Below are 17,812 nucleotides of genomic sequence, written 5' to 3'. Positions count from 1 at the left end.
TTTTTACACCGTCGGTGCATAGAAATTAATCTCTAGAAAAAATGTGGAAATGAAGATAAGCTTAACATGTTATTACAATTTTTCCCTTTTATGAAATTACTAATAAATATTTTTTTACCATAGAGAATTTTAATAAATTTATTTTATTTTATTAAAACTTCAGCGCGTCAGACTAATTTACCAGGAGCTCAAAGGTGGAGGCGACCCCTTCGTCGGTTTACGCATCTTTGTATCTCGATGCTGTTAGCTAGTTTTGATTTTTAATTTGTTAATTCTCCTCTTGTAAAAAACTTATAATTTTGAATAAATTATAAAAACTTATTAATATTTATGAAAATATTCGTAATTATTGGTAAGCCGTATTGTTGATTTTGGGCTCTGATACGACCCGAACCAAACCGCTGTATCGGGTCGAATAAGAGACCCACCCGAATAAACGGTTATACCCTACCCTGGTCTTTTCTAGCGCCTTCGAATACAAAACTCTTCCTCCTTCTTCTTCATCTTCGTCACCGTTTGTGTTGGCTTTTGGTGTTGAAGAAGTAAACGCAAATTGAAATGGAAGGAAACAAAGAGCAGATTGTGGATGTTGGATCAGTGGTTGAATCCGTTTCTGCTGAAGACGGTGGCCCCTCTTTACCAACTCGAAAGCCTCTGCATGCGTTGTCATCAAAATGTAATCTCTCATGCGCGCGCATTGTTATTCAACAAACTAACTAACTCTGTTAATTTCTCAATTTTCTCTCTAACATGTATGTATCCTTTGTTAATGTTATTATCTCTCAGGGGACTACAAGACTTCTATTGACTATAATTCCAAATTTCAGAAAGGTATATACCTACGTGAAGCCTTGTTTATTGCTCCTTTTCATTCTAAATTATTTGTTTATGTGGGATAGGATAGGATAGGAATGGATATATAAGAGAGAAAGTTGTGGTAACATCTATTGGAAAACTTGGTAGAATCTCTACTTAGGTGGTTTAGACATGTGTACACAACACTTTTAGCCTTAGTCTTGCAGAAGCTAATTAAAGAGATTGGATCACATGGAAGGTAGTCATACTGTTATAGAGACTTGTTGAGACCAAGAAACACTATGATTTGTCATTTGCCATGATTCACAACAGGATATTATGATGTCGTTTGACCCATGTAGCTGATTTCAACTAGTGGGAAATGGTTTTGTTGTCGTAAATTATTTTTTGTGTCACTTGATTAAATGAATTAGGATCATCAATTGCAAGGTAGATGATGGATCTCGTTACATATTTTTATTCTTATTATCGGCTATTTCTTTTCTTATATATGTCCATTAGTTTTCCTTGGAATGTAATCCATTGCGACATTTTCCTGTTGTGCAGATTTTGTTGTCGGCTTTCGATTGTCCTCATTGTGGTGAGAGGTAAGCTGATGTTGGTCTATGCGATCTCTTTGCATTGAATGTAATCGCTTTCATTGATCTTCCTTGGAAGCTAATATTTATATTATATTTTTTGTTGATCCTTTAGGAACAATGAAGTTCAGTTTGCTGGCGAAATTCAACCGTGTGGTTGTTGTTACTCTTTGGAGATCCCATCAGGCAAACAGAAGGTTGTGTTGATTTGAATTTCACTGCCCTGATTTGTCTGTATTTTAAATTTTATCCATATTTAGCCAGACATCTGTCCCAAATGGTCAATGATATAAAAGTGTTTAAAGTAACATGACATACAAGGCTTGGAAAAATATGATTATGGTAGACTTAATCAAAGCAGCAGTGGTAGGGATATTTGGAAGTTAGTAGGAATTTCAGGAAAGCAAATAATATGTCTATTTGTCATATAAACTAGGGAAATATGGATTTTAATTCTTCTAGTTTGTTGGTAAGAGTACCTCCTTGATAACTTTATTGAATGCAGATGCTCAACCGGCAAGTGGTAAAATCAGAATCTGCGACCATTAAGGTACATGAGCTGGCCCTTTATTTAATCTCTGTACATATTTTAAACTTACTAGCTTTCACTGTTTTTCCTTTACAGTGTAATGATCATCAGGTGAATGAAAATCCTTTGGTTCATTGACACTGATTTTTGTCCCTTTTGAGGGTAGTACTATGCTATCTTAGTTGAGTTGGGGCATCTCTCTTTTTATTTCGTTGCCACACACACACATCTCCATTAGAGTTTGTTGAGAAAATGGAAATAATCTTGTTAAAAGAAGTAGAGGAATCCCTTAAAAAGATGGAAGAAACAATTAAAAAGAATACCTTGCTATAGATGGCTTTACTGAAAATTTGGTTTTTGATAGGGCATGCTTACATCCGTTTATTTGATCCCATATAGTAGGATTTGACATGGTTGTTGTTGCTGATGCTACTAAATGCAAGTATACTATTGGTCCTAATACACCTTCTGTTTGGTGTTTAAAGACTGGAGTTAATTGACCCATAATTACCTGTAACTGTAAGAGAGGAAGAATAGTTGCATTATCGAAGTATAATAGTCTTGATATTTGTGTGTTAATTTTGCTTTCCTTTAATGTTTTCTTCTTTCCGGTTGCTACTTGCTAGTCTTATGCTGAGTTATTTTCCTGCTTCTTGTTATTTATTTATTTTCTTTTGGGGTAGAAGAACTTCTACATATCCTCTGGTACTCTATTGTCTTGTGGTTTTTCTTTAATTCTAGTCCTGCTGTATGCATCTTCTATTGTGATATGTATAAACAAAATCTTGGTGTACTATGTATTGTCAGCCTAACCATACAATACCACCTTAGATTTAGTATTATGCATGAAGCTAGGTTTAAAATTTATATGTTTAATCGATGTTGATTTAAAGTGATTATAAATATTTGGCTCTATCATAAGTTTACTTAAAGGCTACCTTGCTTATATGTTTGATTGTGCAGATACCTGAATTGGAATTTGAGATACCACCAGAGGCTCAACGTGGTAGTCTGTCAACGGTACTTCTGATACAAATTTTAATTTACTTGTTCTTTTCCCTCTCTTTTCATTGACAAGGCTAAAAATTTAGCCATGGCTGAGCTAGCTTGTATGGTGTGGATTGCCAAAGCCTTTATAAGGACTATTATGGCCATATTTCTAGCTGATGTGAGATCTTAACACACCCCCTAACACCTACAATTGAACATCTGGAGTATGTAGTTTGTAAAAATGATGGATGCAATGAAGGCAGCTTAGGGTGGCCGCAATGAAGGCGGCTAAGCTTGCAATGAAGGTGGAACTTCAGGGGGTGGTCGCAAATATAAGCGGCTAGGGTCTGCATTTAAGGCAGAATTTTGGATCTAATATTAGATCTAGGATATGTTGTGATACCATCTTAAAATTTGGGTCTGGTCTAGTCTAACTCAACCTTTAAAGCTAGCTTGTAAGGTGAGGATTTTCGAATCCTTTTTAAGAACCATTTTAGCCACTTCCAACCGATGTGGGATCTTAACACTCAACAGTTTTTGACCAAAAAAAAAACACTTAACAGTCAGTGGCTCTGCTTGTTCTTTTTGTCAAGCTTGTCCGTCTTTTCATAAGTCAGTGATAATCTCGACATTGGCCTTTTTCTCATGTATATCAGACAATTGAATAGTTGATTTTGGTTGAAGTTACTCCATTTATGCTAAATCATCTGATGAATAAACATGTCAACATGACCTTTTTGTTTGATCAAAGCAGTAGTTCAAGTAAAATGATAATACATTATCCTTCTATTTATTGATTTTTTGTTAGTAAGAATTAGAGCTCTAACCTTGGGTATTTTCTTGTTTAAGATTCTTAATTCATGATTAGTTGAAGGTTGTGTTCATATGATTTGACAATATTATTTTGTTGTAATTATAGGTGGAGGGGGTACTAACGCGAGCTGCTGATGGACTTCAGGCCCTTCAAGAAGAACGCAGAGTACGATTTGTTTCTTCCCTTTATTACTGTTTGATTCAAGTTTCTGTTTTTCATGATTTAATGTTATGCTTTCTACCCTCTAGAAAGTGGCTCCAGAGACAGCTGAAGCACTCGATCAATTCTTGGTGAAATTGCGAGCTTGTGCAGCAGGAGAATCATCCTTCACATTTATTGTTGATGATCCTGCGGGAAACAGCTTCATTGAAAACCCGTAAGAGATTATTTCATGTTTAACTGTATGGAGAAAAGTAGTTTTGTTAAAGAAGAGAAAGATTTCAAAGTTAGGCTAAGATATACTTGTACAAAGTACAAACTTTTAAAGAAATTCTTCATCTTAGTTGAGCTCACATATTTATTTGCATATCCATCAAAGACACATGTAGGCACCATTAGCTGACTACTGCAAAGAAGCTAAGAAAGCCACTTCCTTAACTAAAAAAAAGAACACCAATGCAGGAAATTATCCTTGAATGTTCGAGCATTTCTCTTAAACCATATATACCAATTACCAAATAACTAAATAAAAGGGCCTTGCACAGCCGAGTTCTACCAAAATCTCTAAATTCACATTCGAAAAATTTATCCTATTGCTGGACAGAGTTCACTGAGCACTAAAGAGTAAAAATAACACCATAACTTTCGAGGAGCTGAGCATTGCTGAAATAAATGCATGCTAGTCTAGACTGCGAGGAACACCTTATACGGTCATTAAGGGAAAGAGCATTCAGCTTTGTCAGGCCTGACATCTTGTAAAAGATCATAACTGGAGTACCAAGGCCCAAAACCTCCCTATCTCTTTAGGTTTGTGAAAAGTCTCCCAATTAACAAGATAGTCCCTATTGGTAACCTTGGTTCACCCCTGAAGAAAGTCTCATAGTTTTCTCCATTTTGTCCACAATTTGAAAAGAGAGATATGAGACAACTAATAAAATGAATACAGTACAAAGGAGATTTGTATAGGAGTGACATACCCTTCTAAAGAGAAAAACACCCATAGTCAGACCACTTCGTTAGAAAGGAATCTATATTTCTTTTGTGCCCTCCAAATATTTACATACTGCATTTTATAAGTCAGTTTAGACTGGAATCTGTAATTGTTGGTGCAGCAGTCTTGTACTTATAATTTGTATATAGGTACAAGATTATGTTAAGATATAAGAGAAGGGAATCTTAATTTGGGACTGTTAGAGTAGTTAGAGGTTGTTAAAGATGGAACCGGTGAGAGAAGCAATTACATAGATAGCTTTTGCAAAGAAGGATCCAAAATCAGAACTGGAACCACTAGATGAAAAAGAAATGAATTTTGTGGAGGTTAGGGAAGTTAATTTTTAGTTTTAACAATGTCAGTTGTAAGTTTGTAACTAACTGGGTTGTTATCCAGAGGAAGAGGGAAAAGTTAGGAAATTAGTAGTGAGTAGGGAGAGGGCTCAATCTCTCTAAAATCCAGGGGTTCTATCTTCTATGCATTTCATCCTCTGTTCTTCCTGTTCTGGAAACAGTGAGGGACAGTTCAAAAAAGATTCTTTCATTCAGTTTATCCTTTTCTTGTTCTTGGCCTTATCAGTTGGGAAGAAGGACAAAGGGGCAGAATTGGTAGGGTCTGGTTCCAAGTTCTCATCGTTTAGCCCTTAATTGTATGGGTCGCAAATACAGTGATAAGACCTATAATTATTTTTTCAGATTGGGCCAAGCTCAACTTTACAAACAAAAGGGAGGAGGTCAAGGTAACCCCAGTTTCAAGATGAACCATTACAATTGCGTTTGTAGTCCAACGGTTAGGATAATTGCTTTCCAAGCAATAGTTCCGGGTTCGACTCCCGGCAAACACAATCTTGTTATCATTTTTTTTTCCAAAAACAAGATGCACCATTCAACTGAAAAAAAGGGATGCACTTGTTGACTTGGTTATTCACCCTTTGTGCTATCCACAGTGGGATCCTTGAGGACAGGAATTTGTTTACAATCACTGTGAAGAATGTATAGTTTTATCAGGTTGAGTTTGAGGGGGTGATATTATTGGGATATAAGAGAAGGGAAAATTAATTAGGGACTCTTAGAGTAGAATAGAGGTTGTTAAAGGAGTTCGTTAATACTAGAATGGGTTTAGCTATGAAGAGAGGAAATCTAATTAGAGGGATTCACTCTGGGTATGGTTGAAACTTGACTGTACACTTCAAATCTGCTTCCCATATCCGTGTTCTCCTGCATCAAGTTTCGTTACTAATTTTTATGATATTATTACAGCTAGTTAATTTGAAAACTTTATTTGAAAATTCCACATTTATTTGCATCAAAACAATAATTTTCATGTACATTGATTTGTGTTGCAATCATGTAATCTTATCTCTTTTACTGTCCATGCAATACTACAGGCCTGTTATAGCATCCCAGTTGCTATTGGTGGATGAAGTTATTCGTGCTGGACGTAACATGCGGAAGCCAACTTAGATGTTCTTTCTTGCCTGGAGCTTCTCTTTCGAACAGGGCTTGCGTTCAACTTCCTATATTTCGTGGTGTCAGAAATTGTTGTGACTCGCTACTTTTAATCGAGAGCTTACCTTAAAAGTGAAGCATGGGTTTTGTTTCTTTTTTCCTTTTTTTTTTCTTTTTGCTTTCTCAAATGCTGTGTAATCTAAGTCCACTATGACTGAATTTTGGGCCATTACTACTTTAGGAATTTATAAGCATGATTTATTTTCTAGATCTAGTTGAAAGTTTGTTTTACCTTGCTATAGATGGCTTTACTGAAAATTTGGTTTTTGATAGAGCATGCTTACATCCGTTTATTTGATCCCATATAGTAGGATATGACATGGTTGTTGTTGCTGATGCTACTAAATGCAAGTATACTATTGGTCCTAATACACCTTCTTTTTGGTGTTTAAAGAGTGGAGTTAATTGACCCATAATTACTTGTAACTGTAAGAGAGGAAGAATAGTTGCATTATCGAAGTATAATAGTCTTGATATTTGTGTGTTAATTTTGCTTTGCTTTAATGTTTTCTTCTTTCCGGTTGCTACTTGCTAGTCTTATGCTGAGTTATTTTCCTGCTTCTTGTTATTTATTTATTTTCTTTTGGGGTAGAAGAACTTCTACATATCCTCTGGTACTCTATTGTCTTGTGGTTTTTCTTTAATTCTAGTCCTGCTGTATGCATCTTCTATTGTGATATGTATAAACAAAATCTTGGTGTACTATGTATTGTCAGCCTAACCATACAATACCACCTTAGATTTAGTATTATGCATGAAGCTAGGTTTAAAATTTATATGTTTAATCGATGTTGATTTAAAGTGATTTTAAATATTTGGCTCTATCATAAGTTTACTTAAAGGCTACCTTGCTTATATGTTTGATTGTGTAGATACCTGAATTGGAATTTGAGATACCACCAGAGGCTCAACGTGGTAGTCTGTCAGCGGTACTTCTGATACAAATTTTAATTTACTTGTTCTTTTCCCTCTCTTTTCATTGACGGGGCTAAAAATTTAGCCATGGCTGAGCTAGCTTGTATGGTGAGGATTGCCAAAGCCTTTATAAGGACTATTATGGCCATATTTCTAGCTGATGTGAGATCTTAACACACCCCCTAACACCTACAATTGAACATCTGGAGTATGTAGTTTGTAAAAATGATGGATGCAATTAAGATAGCTTAGGGTGGCCGCAATGAAGGCGGCTAAGCTTGCAATGAAGGTGGAACTTCAGGGGGTGGTCGCAAATATAAGCGGCTAGGGTCTGCATTTAAGGCAGAATTTTGGATCTAATATTAGATCTAGGATATGTTGTGATACCATCTTAAAATTTGGGTCTGGTCTAGTCTAACTCAACCTTTAAAGCTAGCTTGTAAGGTGAGGATTTTCGAATCCTTTTTAAGAACCATTTTAGCCACTTCCAACCGATGTGGGATCTTAACACTCAACAGTTTTTGACCAAAAAAAAAAAACTTAACAGTCAGTGGCTCTGCTTGTTCTTTTTGTCAAGCTTGTCCGTCTTTTCATAAGTCAGTGATAATCTCGACATTGGCCTTTTTCTCATGTATATCAGACGATTGAATAGTTGATTTTGGTTGAAGACTTGAAGTTACTCTATTTATGCTAAATCATCTGATGAATAAACATGTCAACATGACCTTTTTGTTTGATCAAAGCAGTAGTTCAAGTAAAATGATAATACATTATCCTTCTATTTATTGATTTTTTGTTAGTAAGAATTAGAGCTCTAACCTTGGGTATTTTCTTGTTTAAGATTCTTGTTAATTCATGATTAGTTGAAGGTTGTGTTCATATGATTTGACAATATTATTTTGTTGTAATTATAGGTGGAGGGGGTACTAACGCGAGCTGCTGATGGACTTCAGGCCCTTCAAGAAGAACGCAGAGTACGATTTGTTTCTTCCCTTTATTACTGTTTGATTCAAGTTTCTATTTTTCATGATTTAATGTTAAGCTTTCTACCCTCTAGAAAGTGGCTCCAGAGACAGCTGAAGCACTCGATCAATTCTTGGTGAAATTGCGAGCTTGTGCAACAGGAGAATCATCCTTCACATTTATTGTTGATGATCCTGCGGGAAACAGCTTCATTGAAAACCCGTAAGAGATTATTTCATGTTTAACTGTATGGAGAAAAGTAGTTTTGTTAAAGAAGAGAAAGATTTCAAAGTTAGGCTAAGATATACTTGTACAAAGTACAAACTTTTAAAGAAATTCTTCATCTTAGTAGAGCTCACAGATTTATTTGCATATCCATCAAAGACACATGTAGGCACCATTTGCTGACTACTGCAAAGAAGCTAAGAAAGCCACTTCCTTAACTAAAAAAAAGAACACCAATGCAGGAAATTATCCTTGAATGTTCGAGCATTTCTCTTAAACCATATATACCAAATAACTAAATAAAAGGGCCTTGCACTGCCTAGTTCTACCAAAATCTCTAAATTCACATTCGAAAAATTTATCCTATTGCTGGACAGAGTTCACTGAGCACTAAAGAGTAAAAATAACACCATAACTTTCGAGTAGCTGAGCAGTGCTGAAATAAATGCATGCTAGTCTAGACTGCGAGGAACACCTTATACGGTCATTAGGGGAAAGAGCATTCAGCTTTGTCAGGCCTGACATCTTATAAAAGATCATAACTGGAGTACCAAGGCCCAAAATCTCCCTATCTCTTTAGGTTTGTGAAAAGTCTCCCAATTAACAAGATAGTCCCTATTAGTAACCTTGGTTCACCCCTGAAGAAAGTCTCATAGTTTTCTCCATTTTGTCCACAATTTGAAAAGAGAGATATGAGACAACTAATAAAATGAATACAGTACAAAGGAGATTTGTATAGGAGTGACATACCCTTCTAAAGAGAAAAACACCCATAGTCAGACCACTTCGTTAGAAAGGAATCTATATTTCTTTTGTGCCCTCCAAATATTTACATACTGCATTTTATAAGTCAGTTTAGACTGGAATCTGTAATTGTTGGTGCAGCAGTCTTGTACTTATAATTTGTATATAGGTACAAGATTATGTTAAGATATAAGAGAAGGGAATCTTAATTTGGGACTGTTAGAGTAGTTAGAGGTTGTTAAAGATGGAACTGGTGAGAGAAGCAATTACATAGATAGCTTTTGCAAAGAAGGATCCAAAATCAGAACTGGAACCACTAGATGAAAAAGAAATGAATTTTGTGGAGGTTAGGGAAGTTAATTTTTAGTTTTAACAATGTCAGTTGTAAGTTTGTAACTAACTGGGTTGTTATCCAGAGGAAGAGGGAAAAGTTAGGAAATTAGTAGTGAGTAGGGAGAGGGCTCAATCTCTCTAAAATCCAGGGGTTCTATCTTCTATGCATTTCATCCTCTGTTCTTCCTGTTCTGGAAACAGTGAGGGACAGTTCAAAAAAGATTCTTTCATTCAGTTTATCCTTTTCTTGTTCTTGGCCTTATCAGTTGGGAAGAAGGACAAAGGGGCAGAATTGGTAGGGTCTGGTTCCAAGTTCTCATCGTTTAGCCCTTAATTGTATGGGTCGCAAATACAGTGATAAGACCTATAATTATTTTTTCAGATTGGGCCAAGCTCAACTTTACAAACAAAAGGGAGGAGGTCAAGGTAACCCCAGTTTCAAGATGAACCATTACAATTGCGTTTGTAGTCCAACGGTTAGGATAATTGCTTTCCAAGCAATAGTTCCGGGTTCGACTCCCGGCAAACACAATCTTGTTATCATTTTTTGTCCAAAAACAAGATGCACCATTCAACTGAAAAAAAGGGATGCACTTGTTGGCTTGGTTATTCACCCTTTGTGCTATCCACAGTGGGATCCTTGAGGACAGGAATTTGTTTACAATCACTGTGAAGAATGTATAGTTTTATCAGGTTGAGTTTGAGGGGGTGATATTATTGGGATATAAGAGAAGGGAAAATTAATTAGGGACTCTTAGAGTAGAATAGAGGTTGTTAAAGGAGTTCGTTAATACTAGAATGGGTTTAGCTATGAAGAGAGGAAATCTAATTAGAGGGATTCACTCTGGGTATGGTTGAACATTGACTGTACACTTCAAATCTGCTTCCCATATCCATGTTCTCCTGCATCAAGTTTCGTTACTAATTTTTATGATATTATTACAGCTAGTTAATTTGAAAACTTTATTTGAAAATTCCACATTTATTTGCATCAAAACAATAATTTTCATGTACATTGATTTGTGTTGCAATCATGTAATCTTATCTCTTTTACTGTCCATGCAATACTACAGGCCTGTTATAGCATCCCAGTTGCTATTGGTGGATGAAGTTATTCGTGCTGGACGTAACATGCGGAAGCCAACTTAGATGTTCTTTCTTGCCTGGAGCTTCTCTTTCGAACAGGGCTTGCGTTCAACTTCCTTTATTTCGTGGTGTCAGAAATTGTTGTGACTCGCTACTTTTAATCGAGAGCTTACCTTAAAAGTGAAGCATGGGTTTTGTTTCTTTTTTCCTTTTTTTTTTCTTTTTGCTTTCTCAAATGCTGTGTAATCTGTTCTGGGAATGAACATTGAAGGAAGGGATAGTACCCAGAGAGTGGAAGAATGTGCTAAAGAGAGAATGAGAATGAGAGAGAGAATGCTAAATTGCATGTGTCATTTCACAAAATGAGCCAAAAGTCCCTTACAATTGGTAACTACCTCCTATTTATAGAGCTTGGGCATTACCTACTGGGCCAATTGGGCCTCCGAGGCTGAGGCCCAACTTATGGCCAAGCCTTCGCCTCTAGGCGGGCTACACACTGGGCGTTGCCCCTCTAGGGGCTCGCCTAGTCCACTAGTCCACAAGACACCGAGCTCGAAGTATGAGAGCTAAGTGTGTCTTTTAAATGCCTTTACATGCTTCCTATAGTACGCTGGAATCTAAGCCGCCAATATGGCTTAAGAAAAAAGAAGAAAACTACGTCGCCAACATGGCGTAAGCAAAAGGAAACAAGCATTTTTAGTCGCCCAGTCCACTGGTCTTGGCGAGCAAACCAAACCGGCAAGTCCACAAGTCCACAAGCGGTGAGAACGATCGCTCCGTACTAGCGATTAGTTAGAGTAGGTGAGAGATCGTTCGCCGGCGAGAAAGGTGGCAGGCATTGATCATGTACTGATCACCCAAGTGTTGTGATTAAACTTCATTACTGGTATCGCTTGTCAGGCGATGGCGTTTGGTCTTTTATGGTGGCGAAGCCTTTCGCACTTTCTCTTATTTCAAAAACTTTTCAAATCCCTAACTGCTCCACGTGATGCGTCAGTTACATCAGTTTCCCTCTTTCTCCGGAATCGTCATTTCACTTTTCATAACTGTCCCATCGTGCGCAGTAACTCCCAACACACGCGTTCCACTTCCCCAAAAACCATCATGACTTCCAATCTTCCACACGCGTCCATCACGCGTCACCCCTCCAACTTCCCCCCTTTGCCTATAAAAACCCTTTTTCCCTACAATCATCTTCTTCCGAGACCCCTTTTTACTTCCCTTATCGCTTACCAAGCTCCTTCTTTCAACTTTCGCTCCGGTGCCGTCGCCTATCACCCTTTCCGCTACCCACTCTTCACATCCTTCTGCGGTGAGTCCTCCTTCCCTTATCTCTGCATCATATATCTACTCATCTTTTCCCCTTTCCTCATTTGATCATAGAAGATGGCTTCAAACCCTAACTCCCCTAATCACACCTCCCCTTCTTCGGGGAGCGACCCTGACTCCACCGCAGCCGGCGACCTCCGTTTGGAGGTCCCGGAGATCCCTCCTTTCCGACTGAAAACTTTCGCAACTCTGCCCCTTACAGTCCAGAGAGCACCCACCCACGAAGCTATAGACCAACCCTCCGTTTTCCAGGATAGTGAACCTATCGTGGAATTCGTGAGCACCCTTGGTGGTTTGTCTGATGATGACGAAATGAACGCCAAACTCAGGATTTGGCCCTGCAGTGCTGGGGACCGCCCCTGGCTTCATAAGGTCAACGACGACGTGAAGAGATCCCACTTTTTCTTTGCGTATGAATATATGTTTGGCGAGCTTGGAGTCAGGCTTCCCTTTTCGCCCTTTGTTCAAACCGTCCTCCGCGATATCAACGCGGCTCCTTGCCAACTCCACCCCAACGCCTGGGCCTTCATCAGGTGCTTCGAAATTTTGTGTGCCGCGGTTGGCACCGCCCCATCGCCCACCAGCTTCTTCTACCTCTACGATGTTGACTCCAAGTCCATCAAAAATAGAGGATGAATCTCCTTAAAGGCCCTAGCTGGCCGGAAATGCTTGAATCCCCATAAAAGCAACGCGAAGTCCTCCTTTTCCCGGAGATACTTCCGTGTGGCGGTCCACCCCGCCTACCCAGAAGCTTTCACCCTTAGGGACGGGATTGCTCTTTTCCCTCTTTACTGGACGGAGAAGCCCAATGGGATTACCGATCCTTCGGAAGATTCTTTGTCTGCCAACGACAAAGCCTTTTTAAATCTCTTCGCCCCGCTTCCCATACTTGACTGCTCAACAATCCTTGAGGGCGCTCGCCTCTCAAGGACACCCAAATACTTAGGTCACCTATAGTTTACTTTCATCATTGACATTTTCCTTCTTATCCCCTATGTTGTTATTGACCCCCGCCATCAACACCACAATTGCTGCCGCGTCCTCAGATGCTCCCGCAGGGGAGAAAGAAAAAGAAAAAGAAACCCCCAAGTCTCCCCCTCGCCAAGTCACACCTCCTAGCCCGCCTCCAACGAATGACGGGCGCTCCATGTCTTCCCCGCCTCATCAAGAGGAAAGATCCTCTCCTGGCGCTGCCACTACCTTTGAAGCAGCACGGATTGAGCAAGCTCCTGTTCCCGAGGGCGGTTCTTCAAGCTATTACAATATGCTTCCTAACGCCATTGAACCTTCAGAGTTCTTACTTACCGGCCTCAACCATGACGCCACAGAAAAAGAAGTATTGAGCCGGGGCATTAATGAGACCAAGGAGGAGACCCTTGCTTGTCTCCTACGCGCTGGGTGCATCTTTGCCCACGCGTTTGATAAGTTCAACGCCTCCGCCGCTGAAACTGAAAGGTTGAGGGCTGAGAATACCAAGCACCAGGAAGACGCCTCCGGTTGGAAGAAGCGCTTTGACAAACTGTTGGAACAAGCGGGCAAAGAAAAAGTCCAGGCCGACAAGTTGATTGGTACGGCGGGAATCAAAATCGGCGAGCTGGAGAACGACCTGGAGCTAATGAGGGAAGAAGCGGATGATCTCGATGCAAGCCTCCAGGCTTGCAAAAAGGAAAAAGACCAAGTTGAGAAGGACTTGGCTACCAGAAGCGAGGCACTGGCCGCTAAGGAGTCGGAGCTCGACGCATTACGCGTTGAACTGGAGTCAGTGAGAAAGGTGCTGGCGGAGCAAGAGAAAAAATCTGCTGAGTCTTTGGCCTCGGCGAAGGCTGATCTGGAGGCGGCGGTGCAAGCTGCATCTGAAGAGATCAAGAAGGCGGACGAGGTCCATGGGGCTGCTCTCGCCGCGAAAGATTCTGACATTACTTCCCACATTGCAAAGATTAAAGAGCTAGAAGGCGAGCTGGCGGTGGAGAGGGCCAAAGCTGCTGAGGCGAGGGAGCAAGCCGCTGACATTGCCTACGACAATCGTGAGCGTGGCTTTTACCTCGCCAAGGACCAAGCACAACACTTGTTCCCTAACTTTGACTTTAGAGCCATGGGAATAATGAAAGAAATCACCGCCGAAGGGCTGGTTGGCCCTGATGATCCTCCTTTGGTTGACCAACACCTCTGGACCGCAACTGAAGAAGAAGAAGAAGAAGCAGGAGAAGAAGAAAGAAATAATGAATAATGTAATTTTAATTTTTACTTAGCCTTTACCGCCCTCTTTAATGCACTTTCCTGTCGTTTCCATATATAAGCAACCTTCCGCCTTTTAATATTTTGTAAATTTTGTTGAATGATTGCTTTCGCCGTAAATTTTTTGGTCGCCACTTCGCAAATCGCCGTATTCTTATTGTTTAAAAAATTTAAGAATGGATTTCATAGTTAAACGCCCCGACACCCCAGAGTAATAAAATACTCAACATCCTGAGTGACCAAGCACTCGCCTTCCACCTTATTCATTCGCCGACCTTATATCTTGCGCTATTTTTCACGCGTCATGTGATTGAATTACGCCTAACGATTATGTGCATTAATTTTAACTAGGGCTTGTTGCTTGGTATTTCTCCACCAAGACTTTAAACATTTTCCACAAAGGGATAAATGGCCTCCATTCTTGAGGGCTTCGCCCGGGGCTTTGCCCGCTCGGGGCTTACAATGCTTGGGTCCCAATGGCCATTTGGGGGTCCCAAGACTTTTGCCTAGTTAATGGCGCTCGTCGTATTCTGGCGAGACTTACCCAGCACATCGTTTACGGGACCGGCAATCACGTCAGACTTTCCGGGGGATGATTCCCAGGCGTCAAAGGCCATTTGTGGAATCGCCGCCACCTTCAGGGTTCCAGCCAGCCCCTTTGGGGATCAAGCTTGTCCCACCTAGTGATCGCCGTAATTCTTTATATCGATCGGCAATTCCGATCGTCAGGGAATCCCTGGAATTTTTGGACACTAATTTCACGAATTTTCGTTTTATTGATGGAGCGCCTCGTTAAAAAACTCCTTTCGGAGAAAAAGAGCACGCTTCTGTTATGGCAATACATTGGAGAGTTTGAAGACACTCTTTAAAAGAAAAATTGAAGATATCCAACTTTGGCGACTTCACTTCGTTCACTTTCTCGCCCGCGATCAACTATAATAATAGCGCAGGCTCAAACCGTTGAATGACCTGGGTAGCCGCCTTCCGTCAAGCTCTTCTAAGTGATAGGCCCCTGTACCAAGAACTTTGACAATGCGGTAGGGCCCTTCCCAGTTCGGAGTCAGCTTGTTCTCTGAGGTTCTTGATCGCCACTTGAGGACCAGATCGCCAACCTGCATATCCCGGACACGAACCCTGCTATTGTACTTGGCGGCCACGCGCTGCTTCATCGCCGTCTCTCGAATGTGCGCCTCGTCACGTGTTTCCGACAAAAGGTCCAGCTCCATCGCCATATTGGCTTGATTCTCGCCTTCAAAATCCGGCTGAGTCCGCCATGTGAAGTTGTCAATTTCCACTGGCAACATAGCATCTACCCCATAGGTCATCCTAAAGGGAGTTTCTCTTGTAGTAGATTGCTCAGTGGTGTTGTACGACCATAGTACCACAGGGAGTTCATCCAACCAGGCTCCGTTAGCCTCCTCAAGCCGTCTCCTCAATCCTCACAAAATCACCCTGTTTGCAGATTCTACTTGACCATTCGTTTGCGGATGCTCCACAGAGGCGAACCTCATCTGTATGCCCATTTCCCTACAGAATTCCCTTGTTTGATTGCTTGAAAACTGGGTCCCGTTGTCAGACACGATCGCCCTAGGAATCCTGAACCTGCAAATAATACGCTTCCAGTAAAAGTTGACTAATTTTGCAGAGGTTATTTTGGCCAGGGGCTCAGCTTCAATCCATTTAGTAAAGTAGCCCACCGCCACCAATATAAACTTCATCTGTGACCTGGCGGTCGGAAACGGTCCTACCAAATCCACACCCCACATGGCGAAAGGCCATGGGGCGCTCATCGTTACAAGCTCCTTTGGCGGTACCTTGGACAAATCCGCAAACACTTGACATTGTTTACACCGCTTCACAAAGTCCATACAATCCTTCCTGAGGGTGAGCCAGTAGAAACCCGCCCTTAACACCTTGCAGGCCAAAGACCTTCCCCCAATGTGGCTTGCGCATACCCCTTCATGTACCTCAGACATTATCGCCTCATATTTCTCTGGCGGCACACATTTTAACAGCGGCGTCGAAAAACCACGGCGATACAAATGTCCGTCAATGAGAGTATAGTGGCTCGCCTCACGCCGTTGCTCCTTCGTGCATTGCTCCACTTCCGCCGGGTCCCCCGCCAAGATGGATAATATGGGACCCATCCACGTCGCCCCTCTGTTTACGCATGCCATGAGCTCGCCTTCAATGCTGGGGTACGCTAACGTTTCCTGAATAACACTTTTGTTGTTGTCGGGCTTCCGTGTGCTCGCCAATTTAGCCAACGCGTCCGCCCGCTGATTTTCTGCTCGAGGAACATATTCCACCACGACTTCTTGAAAAAGTGTCATCAGATATCGCACTCGCTCAAGGTATTTAATCAGATTGGGGTCCTTAACTTGGAAAGTTCCCTTTACTTGGCTCTCTACCAACTGCGAGTCCGTTCTTACCAACAACCTTCCGATCTTTACTTCACGTGCCAACTTCAATCCGGCGATGAGAGCTTCATATTCTGCCTGATTGTTTGTTGCCTTGAACTCGAATTTCAGCGATTGCTCCAATACTAGCTTTCCTGGCCCCTCCAACATTACTCCCGCGCCACTGCCACTGCTATTGGAAGATCCATCTACAAAGAGAGTCCACTGGGTTTCCACTCTTTCAACCAGATATGGGGTCAACTCTACCACAAAATCAGCCAGTGACTGTGCGCCAACTGTGCCTCGCTTGTCATATTGCAACCCATATTCAGATAATTCAACCGACCAGGCGACCAATCTACCTGACAAATCCGGCTTTTGTAACACTTTCCTCAGGGGCAAATCCGTCCGCACTTTCACTGGAAAGCTCTGAAAATAAGGTCTCAATCGCCGGGCGGTGACGAGGACCGCCAGCGCCGCTTTCTCAATTTTCTGGTATCTTATCTCTGCGCCCTGGAGTGTGTGGCTAACAAAATAAACAATGCGCTGCTCGCCGTCTATTTCTTGTAGTATCACAGAACTCAGGGCACTATCACTCACAGCAAAATACAAGTGCAGCGGGTGTCCCTACAATGGTTTTGACAAGATTGGCGGTAATGACAGGAGTTCCTTGAGGCGAACAAAAGCTTCTTCACACTCCGTCGTCCACTCAAATGCAACATTTTTCCGAAGACACTTGAAAAAAGGGAAGGATCTATCACCAGACTTAGGAAGAAATCGAGATAAAGCTGCTATACGTCCCGTTAAACGTTGGACCTCCTTCACATTAGAGGGGCTTTTCATCTGCTGAATCGCCTTGCATTTGTCTGGGTTTATCTCTATTCCTCTGGACGTGATCATGAAGCCTAAAAACTTGCCGCCCTGAACACCAAAAGAGCATTTCTCCGAGTTGAGGCGCATATTGTGCTTCCTTATCTCGCCAAACGCTTCTTCCAGATCTTGATGATGGTCCGAGCCACGCGCTGATTTAACGATCATGTCATCAACATAAACTTCCATGTTTCTCCCAACCTGCCCAGCAAAAACCCTATCCATCAACCTTTGATAGGTCGCCCCAGCATTCTTTAATCCAAACGGCATGGTGCGATAGAAATAATTGACCCTGGCGGTCATGAAAGACGTTTTGTCCTCGTCTGCT

General features: G+C 41.1%; 1 protein-coding gene and 2 non-coding genes across 3 annotated transcripts; all 3 read left to right on the top strand.

The window, feature by feature from the left end:
- Positions 1-474: 474 nt before the first annotated feature.
- On the top strand, positions 475-7,251 carry LOC130734628 (uncharacterized). Its single transcript, XM_057587138.1, is given in 10 exon segments — positions 475-626; positions 628-676; positions 787-831; positions 1,363-1,403; positions 1,510-1,591; positions 1,900-1,944; positions 2,887-2,943; positions 3,833-3,892; positions 3,976-4,103; positions 6,265-7,251. Coding segments are annotated over 10 exon segments (651 nt in total). The 5' UTR covers positions 475-558; the 3' UTR covers positions 6,341-7,251.
- TRNAG-UCC (transfer RNA glycine (anticodon UCC)) lies at positions 5,650-5,721 on the top strand. The gene has a single exon. It is a non-coding gene; the product is annotated as a tRNA-Gly (tRNA).
- Positions 7,252-10,024: 2,773 nt separating the features above from the next.
- Positions 10,025-10,096, top strand: TRNAG-UCC (transfer RNA glycine (anticodon UCC)). The gene has a single exon. It is a non-coding gene; the product is annotated as a tRNA-Gly (tRNA).
- The last annotated feature ends 7,716 nt before the right edge of the window (positions 10,097-17,812 follow it).

The sequence above is a fragment of the Lotus japonicus genome, chromosome 1 (assembly GCF_012489685.1).
Source record: "Lotus japonicus ecotype B-129 chromosome 1, LjGifu_v1.2".
Lineage (NCBI taxonomy): Eukaryota > Viridiplantae > Streptophyta > Magnoliopsida > Fabales > Fabaceae > Lotus > Lotus japonicus.
Note: the sequence above shows the minus strand (reverse complement) of the source record. Positions and strands in the feature narration are given on the sequence as shown.